Raw genomic sequence first — 23,027 nt, 5'->3', positions numbered from 1 at the left:
AGCTGCCTGCCTCCCTGCCCCCCTGCCCCCAGGCCTCTTATTTTGAGACAGGGTCTTCTTAGTTGCCCAGGCTGGTCTTGAACTTGTGATCCTCCTGCCTCAGCCTCCTGAGTCACTGAATGACAGGCGTGGCCACCGTGCCTGGTCCCCCAGTGCATAGATATTTTTAAATGCAGCAGCTATTATGCAGATAATTTTGAGTGGCATTTTAAGTGTTCCCACATTGTTCGGAGAGAAACTCCTCCTAACCCTCAGCACGTGATGGGGAGAGGGTGCCACCGCTCAGCTATTATTGGACTAATCGCTATTTCCAGTTTTGGCCACTATAGATCTGTCAGCAGTCTTGATAATTAGAATTAATTCTTTGTGATAGATTCCATTGGAATTAGTGGATGGTCAGAAGTATTTTCAAGACTATTGTGTTGTTCTTTTGAAATTAAAAAGGAAAAGCCCCAAAACCCCTGTGGTCTGATTTTTATTTTGTTCTGTGCAGCCTCTAGGGCTTTCTGGGGCTGGGCTCTGGTCCATGTTCATGTGGGCCTGGTAGTGACAACAGGTGACCTGCTGGGTCGTGCCTGTGGCTCCCAAGGCTCAGTGCTGGCCGTGGGTGGTGGGGCATTGTTGGGTGACTTGTGGGCAGCCTGTCCCTGCTCTGTCCTCCTTACTGCTGGCTGAGGAGGTTGGTCTCAGACCCCTGTTGGTTCAGACAGGGGCAGGGCCACCCAGCAGAGGTGCCGAGGCTGGATGGGACTCAGTCCCAATCCATGACTCCAAATGTGGTCTGGCCCAGAAGGGAAACCCTGGGAGCTCCTTGCTCACTCCACAGAGGTCCACAGAGGGAGAAGGGAGGAGCACGCCCACCTTCTGGATGGTCCTGTGGTTGTAAAGGGCAGTGCTCCAGACAAGGGCCGGTGGTCACATGCAGGTGGCTGGATCTCTCCTCTGTTCAGTGCTGTGCCTAGGAGCCCTGACCTATGGGGTGGGTAGGGGTTTTGTGGCTGCGCCCCAGGGCTTGCTTCCGCAGAGTGCCTGACAGGGGTTGCCCAGAAATGGCCGCTCCTCCAGGGTCCTGCAGCTGCTCCCCCCAGCTGGGGACTCTGAGCTCTGACCTGTGGGTGGGCCTGGGTGCTGGGAGGGGCAGAGAGCGCATCCCCTTGTGAGCAGGGGTACTTTGTTCCTTGTGGCCTCCTCATATGGAGAATGCGGACAGTGGGTGCTTGACCCTTGTGAGGGTCTAAGGAAGTCTGGGTGCAGGGCTGCTGCCTGTGACCTGGGGCGGTGACTGTCCCCTTCCTGAATCCCTCCCCAGAGGGGACCACAGGTGGTCATTTGGGGCTTGTCTTAGTTCAGTGTGGTCTTTGGAGTTACCTGGCCTACTGTGCCCAGCTGGCGTTAGGTCCGGGAGCCCAGGTGTGCCCGCCTCCCCCCACTTGCCCCTGGGCCCCAGCCTTCTGCCCTCGTGCCTGTTGGGGGAGTGGGAGGCTGCTCTCAGCACTGACTGACCAGTAAGTCAACTGAGGCTGTTTTATAGTGGTGGCCACCAGGCTAGCCAGGATCCCTGCCAGACCACCCAGGCGGGACTGAGGGGAGAGGCTGCCTCCTGGGGCTCTGGTGCAGGTGCGAGAGTCTGGAGCCACAGGGCTCCTCATTAGAGCTGCCTTATCATCCCCCAGGGCGGGCGGGTGGGGCCCCCTCCTCTCCAGGAGCCTGCGCCTGCCTGAGCAGTGACCGCTGGGCGTGGAGGGGGACAGAGGGCCTAGCCACAGTGTGTGGGGCTGGGCCTGGGGGCCTGATGCTGCTCAGGCAGGACGAGATGCTCTGCCGGGGCCCGTGGACCTTGGCTGAGGGGGCAGGGGCTCCCCATGGCCCTCCAGCTGTGCTTGGGGAACAAAGTGACCCAGAGTAGGCAGATCAAAGGCACAGGGAGGGAGCGTTGGTGTGGGCCAAGGGCATGGGCTCCTGGAGGACCTTACCAGGCAGGACCTTGTGGGGTCATGACCAAACCGCCACACAGGAAGCTGCCCAGGCCTTCCTGGGGAGCACTCCCAGGGACTTCCATCCTCGCCAGTGACCAGTCCCTTGCTAGAGCTGGTGGGTTCTGGGGACAGGCTACAGCACTCTTATTACACATGAAGACCCCTCGGGCTCTGGGGTCCGTGGGCCTCGTGCTGGGGCTGGACAGACGCTTCATGTTCCTGTGACATCCAAGCCCCCTCTATCCACCGGGAGTGCAGGAACCTGTGGGGTCTGTTCCCAGCCCCGAGTCCCCTGAGGCAAGGTTCCACAGCTGCCTTTGGTCAGAGGGTCTCCCTGGTGCCTCCTGAGGTCAAGGGTTGGTGGTGCGGACCGGGAAGACCCTGCTTCCTGCCAGGGGTGGGTACTGCAGAAGGCAGACACCAGCTGTGGAGGTGGATGGGTCCTGGCCGCTGCCTGGGCCCTGTGACCTCTGGTGAGTGGCGTGATAATCTGTCCATGATCAGGTGGCTCTGTGGCTACCTGTAAGGTGCCACCCTGCCATCCTGCTCTCAGAGGTGCGTGGGACAGGTCTAGCCATCCCCTTGACTACTGTGTCCTGCTTGTCCCTCCCCGTCCCCTCCCCACCGAGGCAGGCTCCCTCATCCTGCCTGGGCTGCCTGGGCTGGCTGAGCCACTTCCCATTCTGGTGGGGAAAGGGGCCTGGGCTGTAGGGTGGCCCAGGGTGGGGATGGTGGACTGGTGGATGTAATGGCCGCTGCTTTTCTGATGCGATCACACGGCGGGGGCGGGGAGTGGGGGAGGGCAGGCAGATTTCCCTCCTGCAGCCGTCTGCACCGGGGGTCTGCTTGGCCTCTCCTGGCCTAGTTCAGAAACTGGGCTGCATGACTGGGGAGTGTCCCTCAAGGGTCTTGCAGGGTGTCCAGCACCTGGCTCCTGACTGACCTAGTGATGGGAGCTGTGTAGGAGAGGTGGTGCTTCCCCGAGTCACCCCAGGACAGGTGGGCAAGGGAGTCCCGGTCAGAGAGCCAGGCACACCCTGAACGGGTACCAGGGTGCAGGTCAGGGAGACCAGGTGGCGGCTGAGGGAGAGAGTCCGCTGGTGGCTAACATGCTGTCTGCTTCCTCTGTCCTCACAGATGCCTCGTCCACCTACATCCGGCAGCTGGAGACCAAGGTGAAGCTGTTGGAGGGTGACAAGCTCCTGCCACAGGTAGGCGGGCTGTAGGGGTGGTGGCCACTCACCGAGGCCCTGCCCCAGGCCACCCCGTCCCACCTTCCTCGGGCTCCCCCAGCAGTCTGTGACCCCCACCTACCTGCTGCTGCTGCCTGGGCCGCTGCTGGGAAGCCCCCGTCAGGGATCTGCCGCAACCTGGGTCCCTTCCAGGGTTGCCCCTCCCACTCTGCTGTGTGGGTCCCACAGGCCCTGGACTGCAGAGTGGGGGGAGAACGGGCCACGCTGCCCCTCTGTCAGACAGGCCGCGCGCTGCAGGGGCCTTCCTCCTGCCTCGCCATGTCCCGCCTGCTGGTGTCCCTCTCTGGGCTGGGGTCCACCCTTCTCGCCCAGGGCCTGGCCCCACACCCACAGACAGTAGAGGCAGAGCAGGTGTGTGGGGACACGGGTGGAGCCTTGGTCAGGGCAGGTGAGGGAGGAGGTGTGGTGTCTGGTGAGGGCGTGGACCTTGCAGGTCCTTCTGTGAACTTGGAGGACACAGGTGTCTTCCCTGCTGCAGGTGGGGTGGGTGTGGGCTGGTGATGGGAGACTTGGTCCACCCCCGTGTGCCTGGGTCCAGCTGCCTGGCCCTCTAGCCTCCTTCCTGCTTGTGCTCATGCCTGGCCTAACTTCAGCCTCCCCAGCCCTGCCTTACCTGCTGGCCCGTGAGTGGCCAGCTCCAGATGCCCAGTGTCTCTGGGAACTGACCCTGGTGCCATTGCCAGGTGGCCCACTGGGTCGGCTGGCTCAGGAAGCCTGCCACATCCTTCATGCCTGCTGGTGGCCCCTGGGCCGTCCTGTCTGACCCTCTGTGTGCATCCTGGTCCCCACCCCTGCTGGGGTGCTTGAGGACGAGCCGCAGGGTCTCTGTGGTCACATCTGTCTCCGTCTCTCAGCACGGCCAAACTGGATGGAGCACCCTGGGAGCCCGTGGCTGCTTCTCACCCAGTCCTGGCCCCCGGGGGAGACTGGTTCTCGCTCAGAACAGGACCCAAGGGAGGGCTGCCCACCGGGCTGCGAGGCTCCAGCTGTGGCGGTGATCACGAGATGGCCAGAAAGCCTCGCCTGGGGATCTTGAACAAAGAGGCTGTGGCCGTGAGAGGGAGGCTGTCCTCAGTCTCAGGGGCTGTGGCATGTGAGATTTGACAGTTCTGACGTTTAACTCTTGTCAGCGACATCCAACCGAAACCCCGTCCCTGAGCAAAGCAGGGAACCTGCCCCCTGGTGAAAAGAAAGTGTGAGGAATATTATTCTTTGAAACATGGTCAGGTGATGTGGCCTTGGGGCTTGGGCAGGAGGCCAGCAGCCTCCCCGGATTCCCGTCCCCCACTGCCCTGTCCCTCCCCCGTGGCCTCTACTTAACTCCAAAATAGCTTTAATTAAAAATGTGCCGGAGTGTTCGCAGGCTAAATTATTGTATCGCAGTTCGTATTTTCTTTCTCCTGTTGGCTTTAAAATTCCATCAACACAGCTGCTTCCTCTGGGATGATTCATCTTGAGACGCCACACACGTTATTACTCTGCCTGTGGATTCTCTGTGCCCAGCCGGCCTGGGGTGGGGGCAGCTATAATTGACGCTGGGGCCTCTGGTTAATCCCCCTGCTGGCTGGTAAATGAAGCCTTAATGTGCTCCCCGGGAAGCCAGTTTTACAAAAGAGCCCAGGACGCTTGTGGTGCTGTCACAGCAGGCCAGGGGACTGGCTTGGGGAGGAAGCTGTGACCCAGGCCGGGAACTGTGAAGGGCCCCCAGCCTGTCTTTCCTCCTTGTCCCCGTGCCCAGCTCTGCCCCGTGCTGTCAGGTGCTGCAGGGCTGCTGAAAGTGAACTGGGGTTTACAGGAGGTCCCGGTGGGGAAACCGAGGCCTGGGCGGGGAACTCCCGGCAGGAAGCAGCGTGTGTTGGCTTGGGCTGGCAGGACCGAGTGCCACCCACCGAGGCTCTCAGACAACCCAAACTGACCACCTCACAGTTCTGGAGGCTGGAAGTCCAAGATCAAGTCCAAGATCAAGGGTGGGCAGCACTGGTTCCTCTGAGGCGGCTCTCCTTGGGGTGTCTTCTCCCCAGGTGTCCCCATGCCTTTCCTCCTTGAGTCTGGGTCCTTACTTTTCTTTCTTAGGAGGACACCAGTCATGTGGAGCTAGGACCTACCTAATGACCTCACTCACCTGGTCACCTCTGTAAGATTCCGTGTCCACGTAGGTTGCATCGTGGCGTCCTGGGAGTCAGGACTACAGCACACACATTTTGGGGGGCACACAGTCAACTTGTGCTGTGGGGGTGGTGGCCAGATGGCAGAAGGGGGTGGGTTGGGCACTGGAGGAATCTGAGCTCCAACCGCCCCTGGGCTTGCCTGCTGGGTGGCCTTAGGACACCCTTTGTCTCTGGTGGCTCGGTCTCCCAGCCCTGGGATGGTGGCCCCTGAGAAGTGTCCCGGGCGGGGCTTGCCCTGGTTGCCTTTCCCTGTTTCCGGGGGCCTAGGATTCTTTTTCTTTTCCTTTTTTGTGGTACTGGTGGGTCAATCCCAGGGCCTACTGTATGCCAGGCAAGTGCTCACCACTGAGCTACAGCCCGGCTCACCCCCACTTTGAGGCTGGACTTTGCTAAGCTGGCTTGTGATCTTCAGCCCCCAAGCCCCTGGAGTTCAGCGCCCCTGTGTAGGGCCAGCCTAGGACTTTGAAGGACCCGGTTAACTGTGCTCCCTTGGCCAGTGGCTTGGGCCTGGCCCATCCCAGAATGAACTGCTGTGCTTTGCCCTTTGTCAGAGTTTTAAACAGGCTACAGGACAGGGAATAATCTGCTACCAATCTGAACCCATGGCTGACACCTGGTGTTCCCTGTGTCCCTGAGGAGAGCGGGTCCTGATCCTTGGGTTCCTCCAGAGATGCTGATCTTCGCATTCCTGTGATGGCAGTGTGCCTCATTGGCATCTCCTGTGATGTGCTGCCTTGTTAACCAGCTCAGAGTGCCCTGTTCTGCCCACTGGTACCTGGGGCTGGCCAACTCATCCCTGTACTCTCTGTCCGGGCAGCGTAGTCTCTGGGGCTCTGGAGGACTTTAAGTGCTTCTTAGGAGACCTTAGAGTCTGGCCTGTCCCTTCCCTCTCCCCAGGCTCTGAGCAAATGGTCAGTCTAGCAAGTGGGCAGGATAAGCAACTAGAAATTCCACCTCTCTGTCCTAGTGGGGTATCCACTACAGCCAGATGCTGGGCCGCAGTGGGCCAGGGCCAGGCCTCTGAAGCCAGAGGGCCTGTTGTATCTCATGAGTGCCACCTATCAGATGGGTGATGTTGGGCAACTGGCTATAACTCTGTGCCTCAGTATTCTACTCTGTAAAATGGCCACTAGTGGCACCTGCCGCGTGCATCCTTCCCTTAAACTGGGAAGTCACCGGGACTTGTTGAGCTGGCTGGTGGTGAGGATTGTGGTACCCAGCGTGGCTTCCCCTGGGTGTTGTGAACATCCAGTGACCCTTGCCAGCCCCTGCTTGACCTCAGTGTATGGGCAAGCAAGCAGAGGCCCAGGAAGCTGGCAAGCGGATCGGACGTGCACAGCCCAGTGGGGTTTGGATTTTGCAGCCTGACCTCCTCCCAAGTCCCCCTGGCCTCTCTAGAACAAGTAATGAGTCTGTTGGAGGAGCCGGAGGGGCCACTCTGGTCTGCGTGCTGCCCCACCTGTCACAGACCATGTGGTCCTGGGTGGTTCACACAGTGTTTGAAATGGGATCTGGGGTATGAGGTCAGATGGGGAATGGGGGACCCAGCCCTGGCTATGCAGAGGGAGGAGCAAGAAAGAAAATTCAGTGGGTGTTACTGGATAGCTCTTGTGAAGGACCTTGAAGGTCACTTGTATCCTGAGGACAGAGTGGAGGCCATATGGGGTTTGTCCCCTACTGGCCTGAGCGAGCTGGGGGCTTGGGGTAGCTCTAGGCAGCATACCGCCCCAAGGCCTCCCAGGAGGGCTGCTTACCCTGGAAGGGTATCTGGGTACTTGGGCTTTTTTTTTTTTGGTACCAAGGATTGAACTCAGGGGCACTCGACCACTGAGCCTCACCCCCAGCCCTATTTTGTATTTTATTTAGAGACAGGGTCTCACTGAGTTGCTTAGTGCCTCACCATAGCTGAGGATGGCTTTGAACTAGTGATCCTCCTGCCTCAGCCTCCCAATCTGCAGGGATTACAGGTGTGCACCACCGCGCTTGGCTGGTTCTTGAGCTTTGGAAGGGGCCACGAAGGGGTGGGTGCTCCTAGGGACCCAGTTCCCAGGAAGTAGTAGGTAACCAACTACTCCTTGTTGAATCTGGAGTTTCTGAAAACACAGAGCTCCTGGGAGTGGCGTGGAGACCACCACCCTAACCCTTAGTGTGGGAGAACCATGTGGCTCAGCCGAGGTCCCATGGCTTTGGGCTACCAGGGGCTGAGGAAGGGGCTTGGCAGAGGTTTCGGTCATGATGATGCCGTTCTCTTTCCTTCCAGCTGCCCCGCCCCTACGGCCGCCCAAGGAGGCCCCAGGTAGAGCCACTGTGTGTGTGTGTGTGTGTGTGGGGGGGGGTTTGCAGTGGTGTTGGGGGCAGGGGCTGGTCTGTGTGCTGTGTCTGCTGAGTCCCTCCTCTGTAGCACCCTCTGTCCCCTCCTGGGAGCTGACTGCCTTCCAGGGTGCATTGGTCCTCCCTGTAGGTTCTTCTTGGGATCTGCCCTCTGGGAGCCGGCATTCATCCCCAGCCTAGAGAAGCAATGGGCAGAGTCCTGCAGCGACTGCCTTGAGGGCCTCCTCAGCCACCCTTCCTCCCCCCAGGGCTGGGGGTGCTGCCCACTCTGGCGTGCTGGAGAGTGCTGGCCAGGGAAGCATGAGTGAGTGGTGCAGCCAGGCTTGGGTCCCCCTGGCTCCCGGGTGGGGTAGCAGCAGCCCAGGCTGCTGAGGTCTCGGGGCTCCTGGGTTGGGGGTCCGTGTAGATTGTGCAGCTCCCAGGGCCTGGGCCAGCGGCTGTGCAGGAGGTCCCCTGGGCTGCTTCTGACTCCAGCTGGGGAGGGGTTGGCCAACCTGGCTCCCACCGCGCCCAGCTCTGAACCCCAGGGAGATGGGCCTCTGGCACTGGCTACTCTCCTGCCAGCCCTCAGGCCTCCAATGGCCTTGTCTTTGCCCCCTTCTGCCAGTCCTGAGATTGCCCACCCAGAGCGCCTGCCCATCATGTGACCCCCCAGGGTCATGCACCACCTAGCCCTGCCTTTAGCACTGTGGGCATGTGGGGATGGGACTGTCCTTGGCACTGCAAAGTGTCTAGCAGCCTCCCTGGCTTGTACTCACTAGATGCCAGTACACACCACCCCAGCTGTGGCACTCAGATGCCCCCAGGGGCAGAATCCACCCCCAGTTGAGAACTACTGACCTATAGCAATATGACTAGGTGCCAGGCCCTGGACTTGGGACTGCCCAGCCATGGCACTGAGAAGCCAGAGTCCTTGGGTAGTGCCGAGGTACCCCCTGCCAGCCGCTCACAGCCATGATGACTGACATGTGGGTACAATCCCCAGACCCTCTCTCTCTTGGTCCAAGTGAGACCAACTTGGACAGTTCCTGCCCAGGGTGTCCTGCAGGGTCAGCAGAGGCCATTTCTCTTTGGAGACCACCCCTTTGCTCAGCTCTTGACCCATAATTCTTCAGCAAGCTTCTCCATGGGGACTCCACCTGAGACAGGTGACTGCCTAGATTCCATCAGCTTTGGTCTGGATCAGGTCCATGGAGCACAGGGCAGGGTGTGGCCCTGGCTGCCCCTGGAGCTTCCAGGGTGGCAGGTGGGGGCATAGTCTCCCGGAGTTCTGCAGCCCAGCCCCTGCTCTAGGAGGACACAGCCAGTCCAATGGCGCGCCATCCCCCAGTGTGTCCTGGATGGAGTGATGTTCTTAGGTTGCTGAGGCCCCACATGTGTATTTGGTACCAACCATTAATGACACTTCACCAGCCACTGGGAACTCCCACACAGTGGCCTCCTCTTCATGTCTGGGGCCTGGGGCAGGGAGGGATGCTGATGGACCTGTGGGGCAGGTGGGCCCTGGGCTCTGATCTTATCCCTAGGTCTTTCCCACATTGCCTCTGGCCCCCTACACCAGGCAGAGGTGGCCCACGGGCAAGAGTGTGATTGGCAGGAAGTGGGGCCTGAGCTCCTTCCGGCCTCCTGACTGCAGCCCCAGTCCAGGAACCCCAGGATGTCCACGTGGGCCTAGATGCCATCTTGGCCAGTGTCAGTGTCTGCCACCGTGGCCTCTGAGCCTCCCCTGCCACACCTTGAGGGGGGGGGGCCCTAGGCGCCTAGCAGCCCAAGGCAGGAGGGAGCCTGACAGGGAGAGCCTGGGGACAGGCCTGCTGGCACCTGGGTGGACTCTCTCTGAGCCTGCAGCATGCTCCATGCCAGACCCTGTCATTGGTGTGACCTGTTCAGGGCTAAGGAGGATGTGGTTATGGTGCTATCTCCTGTCTGTGGTTCTGGACCCTGGCCATGCCTGGCTTCCCTCCCGAGCCCTGTGGGGTGCCCAGGAGGCCTCTAAGGAAGGAGCAGCTCGGCAGGTGACCTGTCCCGGGAGAAGCCCACTGTCCCCACCACCAGGGCCTGCAGGCTGAGGCTAAGTCCACAGTCACTTGGTGGCTCCATGAGGGTATCCAGCCCTGGTCACTCACCCAAATCAGCCTGGGGCTGGGCCTGCTGGGTATTGCCGGGAAAGAACCAGGCACCGTCTCATTGTCTGCCCTCCTTCCCTGGCCCCCAGCCACGCCTGGCACACAGTAGGTGCTGATGCAGACAGGGTGCTTGAAGGGCTGAGAGTCCTCTGGGGTAGGAAAGGGGGACAAGAGGAGCTCTCCCTGGGCAGAGCCCAGGCAGGGGACACTGCCCACACCTGCTGGCCAGCCACTCCCCTACAAGGGAGCCCCAGTGGACAGGCCAGGGATGTTTGGAGCCTGTTTGTCTCCCCACCTTCTGTTCAGCCTCCCTGTGACAGGCTCTGCCCCGGGGATTGATGGCCTTGCATGCCTACGCCTGGGTGGTAGGGGTCCTGCTGAGGGTTTGCAGGGCTGGGAGCAGCAGTTATAAGGATTTGGAAGTCCTGTTCCAGCCCCAGCCAGGGAGGGTCTTCCTCAGGGCATGAGGGATCCCTGGAAGGCACCTCCAGGGTAGGCACGCCTTTCTGGGAGAGGAAGTGCTCCCGGGCCAGGCCACACACTGCCTGCTGGCTGGGAGAAGGCGATTTCACTTCCCACTCCCCCCGCCCCACCCCACAAAAACCCAGGGCTTTCGTGGTGCCAAGGGATCCACATGGCCAATAGCAGCATTTTTAATTTGGATTTAAGTGCAGTAATGGTTACTCATTTGATGGGTCATTAGTCACATTGCCCCTTAATGAGAGTGCGCGCGTGTCCCCCCTGCCTGCCTTCCCAGCTTACTAATAAAGTTCTGTGGACGTGCAAGTGTTTATAGATGCTTACCCAGGCTGATAACCGCATGAGTCGGCTTGGGAGCCCATTTGGTCCTGGGCCAGAGAAGCGTGGGGAAGGGAGGCCTGTGCCCAGAGTTCTCCAGCCAGTGTGTGGGTAGGACCACCGGCCCCAGGGTCCAGGTCCCTAGACTGGCGGGAGAACTGTGGCTTCACTATGCGTGGTGGGTGGGCCGGGTGCCCTACAAGGGGCCTCTCCGTGTCTATGTCAGCCTTAGCAAGAGTAGCATCAGAGGACAAGGTCTTCGCACAGCCTTCTGCCACCGGGCTGTTCCCGTGCAGACAAGCAGCGCACCTTCCAGGAGGGACGCTTCTGTAACCGTCCTGGTCAGGAAGATGACTTGGCTCAGAGCTTTGCCATTGAGTGGAGCTGGGGGAAGACCTCGGGGCTGTGATGGTTACCCATGGCCGGGTGGCGAGTGCTGGGCCCAGGCTGGGTGTTCCTCCTTCTCCTTTTCTTGGTGCTGGTGGTAGTGGGGCTCCACTTGATCGGAGTCAAGTGGAAGATTTGGGGAAACTTCTTGGCTGGGGACCTTTAATATCTCTGGGTATTGAGGCAGGGCCAGAGCCAGGGGCATGACTGTGCCATTGGGTGATTCAGGTAGGCTCAAGCCTTTGCAGGTGATGCCCACTGGGTGGGGCCCTCTGGAGCCCACCATATTTGGGGGGCTACCTCATGAGGGTAGGTTACCCCTTCTCACTCCTGCACCTCTGAGATCTTGGATCACACCCAGGTCCTCCCAAGGAGATGAGAGGAGGTGGTGGGAACAGCGTCCAGCCCTGGTGCTGCCTGGCCTTTGAGAAAACAGATCAACTGACCCCTGGACATCCCTTGCTTCAGGCTGGTGGGTCAGGTGCCTGGCAGTCCTTCTAGTGTCACCCTATCCCCAGCACCTGCAGGACCCTGCCAAGGCCCTAGACCTGAAGAAGGGAGGTCTGACCCTGGATCCCATGGGGTGGGAGAACAGAATCCAGGGAATTGGGGGGGTAAGGGGGTCCTGTGGGAAATGGGGGCTGGGCCCATTGGTTGGCAGGAGGTGAGCACAATGTGAGTCAGGCGAGGGGCCTGGTGAGTGGGGAGACTCCAAGACAGGGCTGCTGCTCAGCTGGCCCCCCGCCCGGCCCTGGCCAGGCCCCTTTCCTCCGTGGCCTGGGGACTCAGCAGCCTGCCGATTCATGGACTTTCTGCTGCACTTATCTGCCGAGGCTTTCTTTTAGTTCCTTTGAAGTAGAGAAGAGTGTTTGGGTCAGAAACTCTGCCCCAAGGTCTGGTGACGCAGAAGGAAAGGTATCTTTGCGGGGCTGGAGCAGGAGGGAGGCCAGCTGGACTGAGCCTCCCACCCACTGGTATCCCTGGGACCTGTGGATGCTCTCAGCTCCTGGTTCCTGCCCCCTTCCACAGCTCCACACTCAGCCTTGGCTTCTGAGGGGACCCACCCAAGGCCTGTCTGCTTTGGCTTCCTCCCCCCTCTCCAGTGCCCAGGCAGCAGGCCCACCTCACACTGGTCCTTGTAGGTTCAGCTGGACAGCACCCAGGGCCTGCTTTTGGGAGCTCCCTGTCTGATGATGGAGGTGGGCCGAGCCCTGAGGAGGCTCATCCGGCCGGGGGCCACAGAGCCATGGGAGACACAGGGTGCAGAGGCTATCCCCTAGGCCCTGGTGAGGGACACTGGCTTGTGACACTGGCAGGAACTCCAGTGCAGGATGTTGCAGTGTAGGAACAGGGTCGAGGTGGGGAGGGCTGGTCATTCATCTTCTTACTCCTTGGTGGGCATGAGTTGGGGGGACAGACAGAGGCCATTTGGCTGTGGCTTCGAGGGCAGGAACAGCTGGGTGGGGCCCTGGGGAGGTGTGTGGAGCAGGCCTCTGCTGTGGGGAGAGCCCCTGTCCCCGGGGAGCTGCTCAGCCGAGTGTCGCTGGCCCTTGGTGGCTGACACCTAACCTCTCTCCCTCTCTTGGCAGCAGACGGGCCCTGGAGAGCTGCGCATGCTGCGGAAGGGCTTTTCTCCCTACCACTCTGAGTCCCAGCTCGCGTCCCTGCCACCCTCCTACCAGGACTCCTTGCAGAATGTAAGTGTCCACCCCAAAGAACCCAAGTGCTCCTGGTCTGTCTCTAGTCTCCTTCTGAGTTCCACAGGTGACCTGCCCAGGGCACATGGTCAGTCCCACGTCTCCCCCTCCCACCATGCACACTCACTTTATCCTAGCACTGTCCAGGTCAGCGAAAGCTGAGGAGGACAGCCAGCCCGCTGTGCCCTTCTTCATGCCCCACCCTCCCAGGAAGGGGCCCGACCTCCCACCCGCGCAGCCTCAGAAGGGCCCAGTGTGGAGGCCAGAGGTGAAACACATGTGGTGACTCTGCTGGACATGCTGGGACAATGTTTAGAGGCCACGTGAGCTGGCAGCTGAGCCATGTCCCTTTAGCCTGTGTCACTTGGGTGCAGTGGGAGAGGCTGTCTGGCTGACCTGGAGTGCAGGGTGGGGTTGCTGCCCAGCCTTGGACCTGAGCGTGGAGGGGCCCAGGGTGGTGGCTCTATTCTGGACAGTCCTCCAGGGGCCTCTTCTAGGCTCCTACTGGGCTCTGCCCTGCTCTGGGAGAAATGACCGCTGGGAGTTAGGTCATGGGAATTGGCTACCTGTCTGGGCACCCGTTGGGGCTGCTCCCTGTGGATCAAGTGCCCGTCACCATGTGTGACTGCAGAGACAGCCTGGGAGCCAGCCCACCTTCCCTCTGCACCAGATGTCTGATCAGCTCACCTTCCTGTCTGCTCCATGGGGACACTGCTCCACATGTGTGCGGGTGCCCCTGAGTGGGGGTCTGCAGGTCTGCTGTGTGGCGTGGAGGCTCCTGGGCAGTGTGTGTGGAGCGGTCACACCCCTGGCCTCTCCCCTCCACCTTGGGCCCTCCTGGCCTTGCTGGCTCTTGGTGCCCCAGAGGCGGGCTCCTGTAGGCCACCCCTCCTACCCAGGAATGCAGCTGTGGACCCAGGCCCTGCCCCTCGCAGTGGTCCAGGGTTTATCCTGGAGCCCTGTGGCCTCCCAGGCTCCAGTTGCTCCTGACCCAGGGCCCTGAGGAGCAGGGGTACCGCTGGGTCCCTTCCTCAGTCCCTCATCCCCTCTACCCTCCACCCATCCTTCCTTCTGATTGGATAGGGAGCAGCAGCCGCAGGCATGAGGCCTGGGGATCTACAAACTGTGAGGTTCCTTGCTGGCTCCTGGGCCAGCCTCTGGGGTGTGCTGGCTGCCTTTGGGCTCTCCAGCCCCACACCCAGGCCTCTGGGAGGCAGCACCCAGGCAGGGAGGGCAGGCGGCTCTGGCTGGAAGGCATCCTGCAGGTCTGGTGTGGCTTTGTGCCTCACTTCCACCCAACTTTGGAGAAGAGGAACTGAGGCCCTGGGGTGGGTGGGTCGCAGGGCCTCCGGTGAGGGTGTGCTGGGGCCTGAGGGCCTGGAGGTCAAGGGCAGTGGGCGGCTGCAGAAGCTCCCTACTCCATGAGGCTGGGCAGAGTGGGGGGTCCAGAGAAAGTGGTGGGATGGGCTATCTTGGGGGAGGCCGGTCACTGAAGCTGCTGAGGCCACTGCAGAGGGCCAGAGGACCAGAGACCAGGCCCTAGGGAGTGTCCACAGGGCTTTGGGCCTTGCTGGGGCCTGGAGAGCCTGATTCTGGCACTTCAACCCTCTCTGTATGAGGGGTGCCAGGGAGGGCAGTGCTCCACACCTGGGCAGGTCTCCTTGGAGCCCACTTGTGGGTCCTGGGGCACTCTGAGGGTCCTGCAGTACAACAGGTAACTAAAGGTGGGCATCCCTTTCCTGCCTGCTGGCAGTTGGCGTGAGCCCAGGCAGAGGTGGTTTGTATTTTTTGGTCAAGGCTTCGACAGGCCCCTTGGGGCAGTGGTTTCCACACCATTTTTGGTGGGGCAGGTAATGACTTTGTGTCTGAACCTGTAATTCAGGAGTTCTGGTAAATTCAGAGTTGTACCTTCATCACAGTATAACGCCCCCATCACCCCAAAATGCCTTCTCACCCCTCCTCCTCTTTGCCGGGCCACCACTGCTTTTCCACTCTGGGTCCGTCCATCCCTGCCACTGTGTACTGGGGATGCACTGGAGCGTGGCTTTGTGCTCGGGTTCCTGCCCACGTGGCCTGGGGCAGCCCCCTGTGCCTCTGCTACCTTCCATCTGCTGGGGCACGATGGGGCCGTGTCCACTCTTTGGCTGCCGTGGAGTGCGTGGCCTGCGGGTTCCAGGACTAGTACTTCGTGGACACGCACTTTCCTTAGTCCTCTCGGGTGTCCACTGCTCTCCCGCTTTGGTGCAGCTCTGGTGCCCACAGCCCTGTTATAGGCCAGGTCCCTTGCTTGTAGCTGCCTGGCCCTCAGCCTCACTCCCACCTTCGGGATGGGCTCGGGAAACCGCAGCACCTGCCGGGGTGGCCGGGGCTGGCCCAGCAGCACGTGTACTCCTGAGTGGAGGTGGCACTGGCTTTTTTCAGCCGTGGCCAGGAGTCCCGACGCCAGCCCCAGTGCATCACTCACTCACCGCCACCTCGTGTGTTTGGACAGTGGCTGGTGTCGTTTGCAGGATCCCCAGCCATGCCTCCCTGACACCTACTGTCCCCAGTGAGGTGGGCAGGATGGGCTGGATCACAGCTGCCCACTGCCACAGCCTTCCTTTTGCCATTGCTCTAGGAATCAGATGCTGGAGCTGGGGGTGCCGACAGAGCAGGCAGTTCAGGAGCCGGATGCCAGGGCCAGCTGGCACAAGGTGTTCCCTGGGACAGGGAGGGGTATGGGCTCTCCAGAGAAAGGAACCAGGCCAGGGTCCCTGTATGTGTGTGGCTGGCACCCCCTGCTGGCTTCTGGGGGGGAGTGCAGTCATCTGTTCAAGTCCCAGCCGGTCTCCTGTGCCCTCCCCGGGAGGACTACCCCACACTCCTGCTTGGTACTTGTTTGCCCTGGTCTGGGCACAGAGACTGGCAGCCTGGGCTGGACTCAGAGAAGCAGCTCTTGAGCATTCCCCAGGGCTCTGCACACTCCCCGGGGTGCAGGCCCCTGTCTGACGGCCAGGTGAGGAAGCAGCTCAGAGCCAGCTGGGCCTGGCCTCAAGTCGCAGCCAGAGGAAACTTGTCCCGGCCTGGACTTCTCAGTCTACTAACCTGCTAGTGCTTCTTGTCGTTGTCTTCCTGGCCCCAGGGGGGCCCTATAGCAGCTAGAGGAAGAAGTGCCTGGTCCCCATGGCCACCTGGAGTGAGGGGAGCTCGGGGTTGGAGCTGGGCTATGGCCCTGGGTCAAAACTAAGCTTCCCAGAGGATGGTCCCCACCTTGCCTCATCCCCTGACCAGCCCACTCCATGCCATGTGGAAACTGGCCCCTGGTGGCTGACTTGACCCTTAAGACAGGGCCAGGCTGAGAGCTGGGAGGCTGACGCAGGACCGGCTGGGAGGGGCTTTGGATTCAGGCAGTGGCTTCAGCCCCCCAGCCTGCTGTGCCAGAGCCTCTTGCCCTCCCCGTTACCCTGGATTCCTCTGCAAAGCAAACCACGGGTCCCACACACGCCCCCCCCGCCCCCCAGCCACCATGCTGTCTACAGAGGACATGGCATGGCGGGACGAGAGGGGCTGCCCTCTCCAGGCTTCGCCCTCTCTGCTGCCCACCTCCCCAGTCCCATCTGTGCCTGCCTGGCTCTGGCCCCACACAGTTGGGACCTCTGACTTGAGCCAGCCGGGAGCTAAGGTGTGATTCCTCCCACAGGGCCCTGCCTGCCCTGTGCCCGAGCTGCCCTCGCCCCCCTCCGCTGGCTACAGCTCTGCGGGACAGAAGCCCGAGGCAGTGGTGCACGCCATGAAGGTAAGGGCCCCACTGCCCAAGCCCGAGATGCCCGGTGCACCCTGGGGCCTTGGAGGCCACCTGTGCTGTCTGTGCGCAGGGCATCTGAGCAGCAGGGTAGGGGATTTCGCCTCTCAGCTGGTGGCTGGGGCCATGGCTGTCCAGTGAAGGACTCAGAGGTGGGGAGTGGGGACTAGTGTCACCTGTCAGCCCTCCCTGAGCTACTGCAGCTGGGGAAACAGAAGCCTGGTGGGGGAGGACAGGCATTGCTCTAAGGCCAGAGATCTGGGGCAGGAGTGGGTTAGGACTGAAGCCCAGGTTTCTTGGGTGAACCTCGGCCTCCAGGTGCGGGGGCAGGTCTTCCTCATGTCTCCAAGGTACCCACACCTGAGCACATCTGTTAGAGTCTGTAAACAAGTCAAAATAACACCTGGCATTTTGCCAGGGGAATGTTAGAGTTCATAAACAAGTCTGGATGGTGCCTGGCAAAATGCCAGAGGGAGTGGTTTGAAAAGTAACAAAAGCAAGCCATTAAGTGTGGAGATTCCTTATTGGTTGACTGATGTATCTAGTTTATGCTAATTAGATAAGCTGTGTGGAATGTATAAATACTGCTCCTGTCCTGCAATAAACGGCTTCCACTCTTGCTGTATCAACGTACACAAGTTATTCGTCACCCCCCCAGTTATTTTGCTGCAGCCGGACTGCGGCACACATCGCCTGCCCCACGCCCCTCCTTCCTTCCCCCGTGCGTGTGCCAGGAGCCTCGTGTGGGGTGTGGGCTGCCCCAGGTCCCTGTGCAGTTACACGAGTCCACCTGTCTGAAGTTTGTCCCTGCCACCTGGCCACCCTTGTCCTGGGTGACCCGTCCCTGAGTCAGGGATGCTGCTTCCCTTGTATGGAGACCGTGGTGTCGCAGGGTGAAGAGACATCCACACCCTGCCCCCCAGCAGCTCGGGACCTCAGCTTCTCCGTGTAGCCAGGGAAGCCAAGGCTGCGGGGGTCAGGTGACTTGCTGGAGGCCTACTGCTGGCCTCTGCCCCACACTCTGGGACTGATCTCCTTCATCCTTCAGGTCCTGGAGGTGCATGAGAACCTGGACCGGCAGCTCCAGCACAGCTGCGAGGAGGACCTGAGCGAGGAGGAGAAAGCCATCGTCCGGGAGATGTGCAACGTAGGGCGCTCCCCGGGCTGTGGTGGGGGGTCTGGCGCGGGGGCACAATGAGGTTCACCTGGCAGGTCACACCCCTCCCTGTGTAGGGCTGTTGTACACATACTCAGCTGCTGCCCTGGGCAGCTCCAGAATGTTGGAGGCTCTGGACTCCCTGGCCTGTTGTCACCCACTCTACTCCCCCTGCCAGAAGGCCCCTGACCATGGCTAGGTCTCTCCCTCCCCAGGAGTGCCATGCTTGGGGCTCGGAGTTCCCCGTCCCAGCACTGCTCTGGTTCATCCAGCCCTGGAGCCCTTGGGCCCTGGGTGTCTGACCCTGGCCTCCCAGCTCACCTGTGCCCCCTAGCGGCGGCTGGCCTTGCACTTAGTTCTCAAAGCTGAAGGTGCAGACCTGCAGGCCTGGGCTGCCCTGTCTGCCTGGGAGAGCCTCGTCCTTGGCCCCTCTGACCACCAGTTGACTTGTTGGACCTTTGCAAGAGCTGCAGGGAAGGGATGTCCTAGGTCCACGGGCCCTACAGAACAGCCACGAGGCCAAACCTGCTCCGGGGCAGCCATGACTGGGGTGGGGCAGGACCAGGCCTCAGCACCTCCAGGCCTCCTGCGGCCTCAGTCTCCCTTCCTGGTCCCAGGGCTCTGAGGACATGGGCGATTTGCAGGGATAAGGCAGGAGGCATGTGCAGGCCAACGGTGGGCTCAGGCGGGCCTTCCACCCACGTCTTGCCCCTCTCCACAGGTGGTCTGGAGGAAGCTGGGAGACGCTGCCAGCTCCAAGCCCTCTATCCGGCAGCACCTGTCTGGAAACCAGTTCAAGGGTCCTTTGTAGGGCCATTCTTCACGGATGTGGACTGGCCCCTCCCAGGGCTTCCAGGCCCTAGACGAGGGCAGGACTCCCGCAAGCCACTGTCTTTCTCTGGTGAGTTGTACATAGGACACGGACCACCCTGGCTGCGTGCCGTGGCACTCTGACGGCCAGGCCTCCGCTCCCGCCTCACGCACCAGCAAACTGCGAAGACGCGAAGCCGCGACTGCTCCCTGGCGGCCCGAGTGACTTGGCTCCCTCTCTGGCCACAGGCTCCATTTGCAAGAGGCTGAAGGGATGCCAGGCTCAGGGACTGTCCAGGCTTCCGTGTCCTGCCCTCGATGTGGGGGCCACTCATCAAGCTTTCCATCCTCCTGGTGCCCCTGTACTGGACAGAGGCTGCCATCACCTGAATCCTGACACAGTGGCACCATTTCCTGCCCTGCCATGGCCGGGACCCCAGCTCACCCAGCACTGGGTCCTCCGTGTCATGGACAAGGAAACTCACCATGTCTGGCTGCTGGAGCTGCTCGGGGCTCCCAGGCCCTTCCTCTGACCTTGGCCCTGGGAGCTTGGAGTCCCTGCTATTGGGGGTTGGTGCCAGCCACCCTGATGCCAGTTGCTGCTTGTTTTTAGTGTTCCCCCTCCCTGACACCCCCAAACATACATTCTCTGTGGTCTCTGTACCCCGTGCCAGGGTTAGCCCCATCTTTTGGGGTCCCTGCTGTCCAGCATCCTACCTGGGGCTCACAGGAACAGGGAAGGTCCTGGAGGGCTTCTGGGCTGAGCTGCATCTGGGGATGGGTAGAACCAGGTCATGCGGAGTCCCTGGTCAGCTGTGGGGTGGCTGCCTCCAGGGCTGGCTATACCTAGGTCACTTGTGGACACAGCTACAGGGGCTTCCCATGATGAGCATTCTGTTCTCTTTTGGAAGGAAGGACCCTGACTTGGTTCAGGCTTTAATTTACTGTGTGACCTTCATGAAGTCACACAGCTTCTCTGGGCCCCTGCTGTAGATGGTCTCAGTCCTCACAGCTCACAAGCCAAGGCCAAGCTCATGTTGCTGCCTTGCTGTCTCATGGCAGGTCACCTCCTCTCTCCAAGCCTCAGTGTTCTAAGCTACAAAATGGACGCCACCCTCCTTACAGCAAGAGACCTTCAATGTAAATGATCCCATATAAACCATGAAGTGTGATAGGAAATATTTTTTAGTTTGTGAGAGGAAAATGAGGCCCAGGAGGGGAGGTGATATTGTACTACTACACATAGTGCCCTGGCTACAGGGGAGATCCTAAAATCTCTAAGAGGGCAGGCCATTTTGACGACATCCACACATGCACGTAACTGGCCAGCCCCAATCCCGACTCACCTCTGTTCACTTCCCGCTGTCAGCCGTGTCTCCCCTCTTCCGATGGTACTTGAGCTCCGTGCAGCAGGTACTTGAAGGGCCCAAGGAGTGTCTTCCTATCAGGCAGGTCTCATTCAGGCCGAGCCAAGGATGGGGACCAGGGCAGGGGAGGGCAGATGGCTTCCCTGCTGCTTTCCCCAGCTGGGGACCCTCTACAGGGAGTGGTCCCCTCAGCGTTTGCCATCTGCGCCCTTGTGTCCTGCACTCAGGGGAAAGGCCCGCAGCCCTTGGCGTGCCCTGGGAGTGCCAGCCAGGTGCTTCAGGGCTGGGCCTGCTGCTCTTGCTGTGGGTGTTACCAGAAAGCTCTTCCCAGGACCTGCTGCCTGGTCAGGTGATGAGCTCCCTGTCGTTAGGGGTCTGCCCCCATCTACTGGTCATGGTACTGCGTCACGCCTGCCTAAGCGGGAAGCTGGGCTGGTGACACACATGTCCCTTTGGGGTGTCCTGAGGGGTGTGGGTCCATGCTGTGTAGGAGCCCAGTCAGGGAGCCCACGTGTCGTGTTTGGATCAGGGTGGCTTGGCCACCACTGAAATAAGCAATAAGGGCTCCTGGCATCTGCAGATCTACCCAGGGAGCAGCCTGGAAGCCACCTGTCTCCTGAGGGAAGTGACCCCATCCCTGGTGCTGTGGAGGCACCAGGGGTCTGCAGAGCACCTCCTGCCTGCCAGAGGCCCGAGTCCACACAGCAGTGGACAGCTTTCTGGGACGGGACTGTGACAGTCATGTCTTCAACACAACAGTTAGTAAAAGCCAGCAGCAGCAGGAGCCCAGGTGCTCTTGGCAGTGGCAGAGCCATGAGTGAGCTGGGGTGGGCCCCACCGGGCCTCTCACAGTGGGGAGCCTGTGGGCCATAGCTCAGGGTGACACCGGGTGGCCCTCCCTTCTGGAGCCTTAGCTCTGAAACTCCTAGGCAGGGGCCAAGGGCCTTTCATAGAGGCTCCTTTCCGTTTCACATGCTAATTCTCAATCCTGAAGCCCAAGGAGACTCACACTGGCTTCAGTTCCACTGTGACAGGTCACCCTTCTGGCCCCAGCCCAGGTGCCTCACCTATGCTGGAGTCAGAATCTGCTGAGCACATTTTTTTAGGGTGGCACATGTTTATCCAAAAGTTATTAGCTACACACCAGTGTTTAAAGAGGAAAAAGTGACCTTTCATTTGTTTTTTTCTTGAAACTTGAGAGGAAAAAAAAAAACATACTACTGATTTTTTTTTTTTTTTTTTAAAGAAACAAACTAAACGCATGGCTGCAGAGTGCTAGAGGTGTCTATTTTTCATACTGTGGGGAAAGTACTCATGCTGCTTTTTGGAAACAGGCTGGGACGTCTGGTTCCTGTCCTGGGCCGGCAGCTATGCTATTTTCTGTAGAAGGTGACCAAGGTGGACCTGCAGCCACCCCCACAGAGCCGAGCCTGTGGATTCCCGCCTGTTTCTACCTTCTATTGAACCACTTTGATTTGTGGAGAGAATAGAACTTTTTGATAGTGTGGTAAAAACATTGATTTGAACTATTTTAGTAAAAGGAGTAACAAATAAGATTGTGACCGTGTATACTTTGAGCTAGATAAATAAAGGCCTCTTTGCAAGCCTTCTGGTTGGTGCTCCCTGCTCATCTCTGTTGAGGACTGAGGGGTGGCCTGGAGCCATGGCCCAGCAAGCAATTCAGATGGGGATCAACTGGCACTCTACCCTTGCCCCATACATTTGGCCCCTCAAGTGGATGGTGGAGGCCACTAATTGCTACCTACAGGTCAGGAGTGGAAAGGATTTCCCATCCAAGCCTGGTCTCAGGAGCCCACGTTCTGTGCATGGATGCTGTAAAGCTCAAAACTGGTCTGGAATTTAACCAGGGTGGTTAAAATCACATGCAGAGCCACACCTTAGTGCCCCCAGGGACATCAGGGAGATGGTGGGGTCAGGCTTTCCATCAGTGTCCCTCATCCCTCCTCCATCTGCCTGCAGTACAAAAGGAGAGATGGGCTTCTGTGGTAGACTCCACAACCCCCAACCCCACCTCCTGCCCTGTTAAACAAACAAGGGGCAAGTTCCAGAACTGATTTTATTTGGCTAACTGACTGAAGGAGTCTTGTTTGTAACCAGGATGGCATTCACAGTATGTTGTTACATTCACACTTAAAAAATATATCTCTATGTACAGGAATTTGCAAATAGATGTAAACATACATTACTTTCCAAGTACATTTCTCCTCTTCTCCCAGGAGGAAAAAGAAATAAGCCATCCAACAAGGCCACCCCTTCACAATAGTTTAATACAAAGGCTGCAAATACCTCTAAATCAAAAAAGTGGTTCATCTGACCTATTGGGTCTCATGGGGAGAACACCACTGAATGACAATAATGACAACAGCTTGACCTCAGATGGAACTGGACTATTTAAAACTGAGTTCCCAGGAAAAATAGGCACTGATTTCTAGAAGGAAAATCACTCCTTACTGAAGCTATTTATTGAGCCAATATGGCTGGTTAACATTTTCACTAGTATAAAGTAACCCAGTGCAGGACTCTCAGACGACATTAGCTGAAACTGTACAGTCAGACTGCAAGAGGCGCTGCCTAGGCCACACTGAAGCTGGCTGTCCCGGTCCTCCAGGTGTGAGGACCACCCCAATTTCATCCCAGGGATCTGGCCCCTCCCTTCCTTACTGCAACTGTCTGGCATTATACAAGGTCCCCGCTGCTTACACTTAAACTACTCTTCAAGTTAATTAGAAAAACTCTTTTGTTAAAAAAAAAAAAAAACAAGGGAAAAAAAAAAGGCGTCAGGTTATCTCATCCAGGCCGCCCTCCCCAGTCCCCCAACAGGAGGCATGCCAGGTGGGGGGATGGGCGGGGGCACAGGTGGCTGTCCTCCAGGGGGCACTGCAGGAGGCGGGTAGCTAGCCGGCGGCAGGCCCAAGCCTGGAGGAGGGTGAGGTGGGACTGCATGGGTGGGGGGCAGGCGAGGGGTGGGGGTGGAAAGTTGGGGTTGTAGGTAGGTGGAGGTGGTGGGTAACCAGGAGTAGGGGGTGGAATGGCAGGTGGGGGGAAGGAGGCTGGGGGAGGAGGCACAGGTGGTGGGGGTGGGTTGGGGGGATAGACATGGGGGTGGTAGGGAAGGTGAGTTGGCGGGGCCATAGGCTGGGGGCAGAAAAGGCGGCG

At 59.6% G+C, this 23,027-nt stretch overlaps 2 protein-coding genes across 5 annotated transcripts in view; one reads left to right on the top strand and one right to left on the bottom strand.

The window, feature by feature from the left end:
• Nucleotides 1-21,459, top strand: part of Ccdc85c (coiled-coil domain containing 85C) — a 68,564-nt gene extending 47,105 nt beyond the window's left edge. Inside the window, exons 2-7 of one of the 4 annotated variants that reach the window (XM_048799312.1) lie at nt 3,114-3,187; nt 7,658-7,693; nt 12,632-12,736; nt 16,416-16,511; nt 17,566-17,664; nt 18,395-21,459. In XM_048799312.1, the coding sequence (XP_048655269.1) occupies nt 3,114-3,187; nt 7,658-7,693; nt 12,632-12,736; nt 16,416-16,511; nt 17,566-17,664; nt 18,395-18,484 (500 nt within the window). In that variant the 3' untranslated portion in view covers nt 18,485-21,459. Of the gene's footprint in view, nt 1-3,113; nt 3,188-7,657; nt 7,694-12,628; nt 12,737-16,415; nt 16,512-17,565; nt 17,665-18,394 lie in introns of all 4 variants that reach the window. The other 3 variants (XM_048799311.1, XM_048799313.1, XM_015495472.2) reach the window with 3 other exon arrangements.
• A 454-nt stretch (nt 21,460-21,913) lies between these two features.
• Nucleotides 21,914-23,027, bottom strand: part of Ccnk (cyclin K) — an 18,955-nt gene continuing 17,841 nt past the window's right edge. The window contains 2 exon segments of the mRNA XM_015495463.2: nt 21,914-22,835; nt 22,838-23,027. The exon segment at nt 22,838-23,027 is cut by the window's right edge and continues 57 nt beyond it. Coding sequence (XP_015350949.1) covers nt 22,654-22,835; nt 22,838-23,027 — 372 coding nt within the window. The 3' untranslated portion in view covers nt 21,914-22,653.

Source organism: Marmota marmota, unplaced genomic scaffold (assembly GCF_001458135.2).
Source record: "Marmota marmota marmota unplaced genomic scaffold, marMar, whole genome shotgun sequence".
Taxonomy (NCBI): Eukaryota; Metazoa; Chordata; class Mammalia; order Rodentia; family Sciuridae; genus Marmota; species Marmota marmota.
Note: the sequence above shows the minus strand (reverse complement) of the source record. Positions and strands in the feature narration are given on the sequence as shown.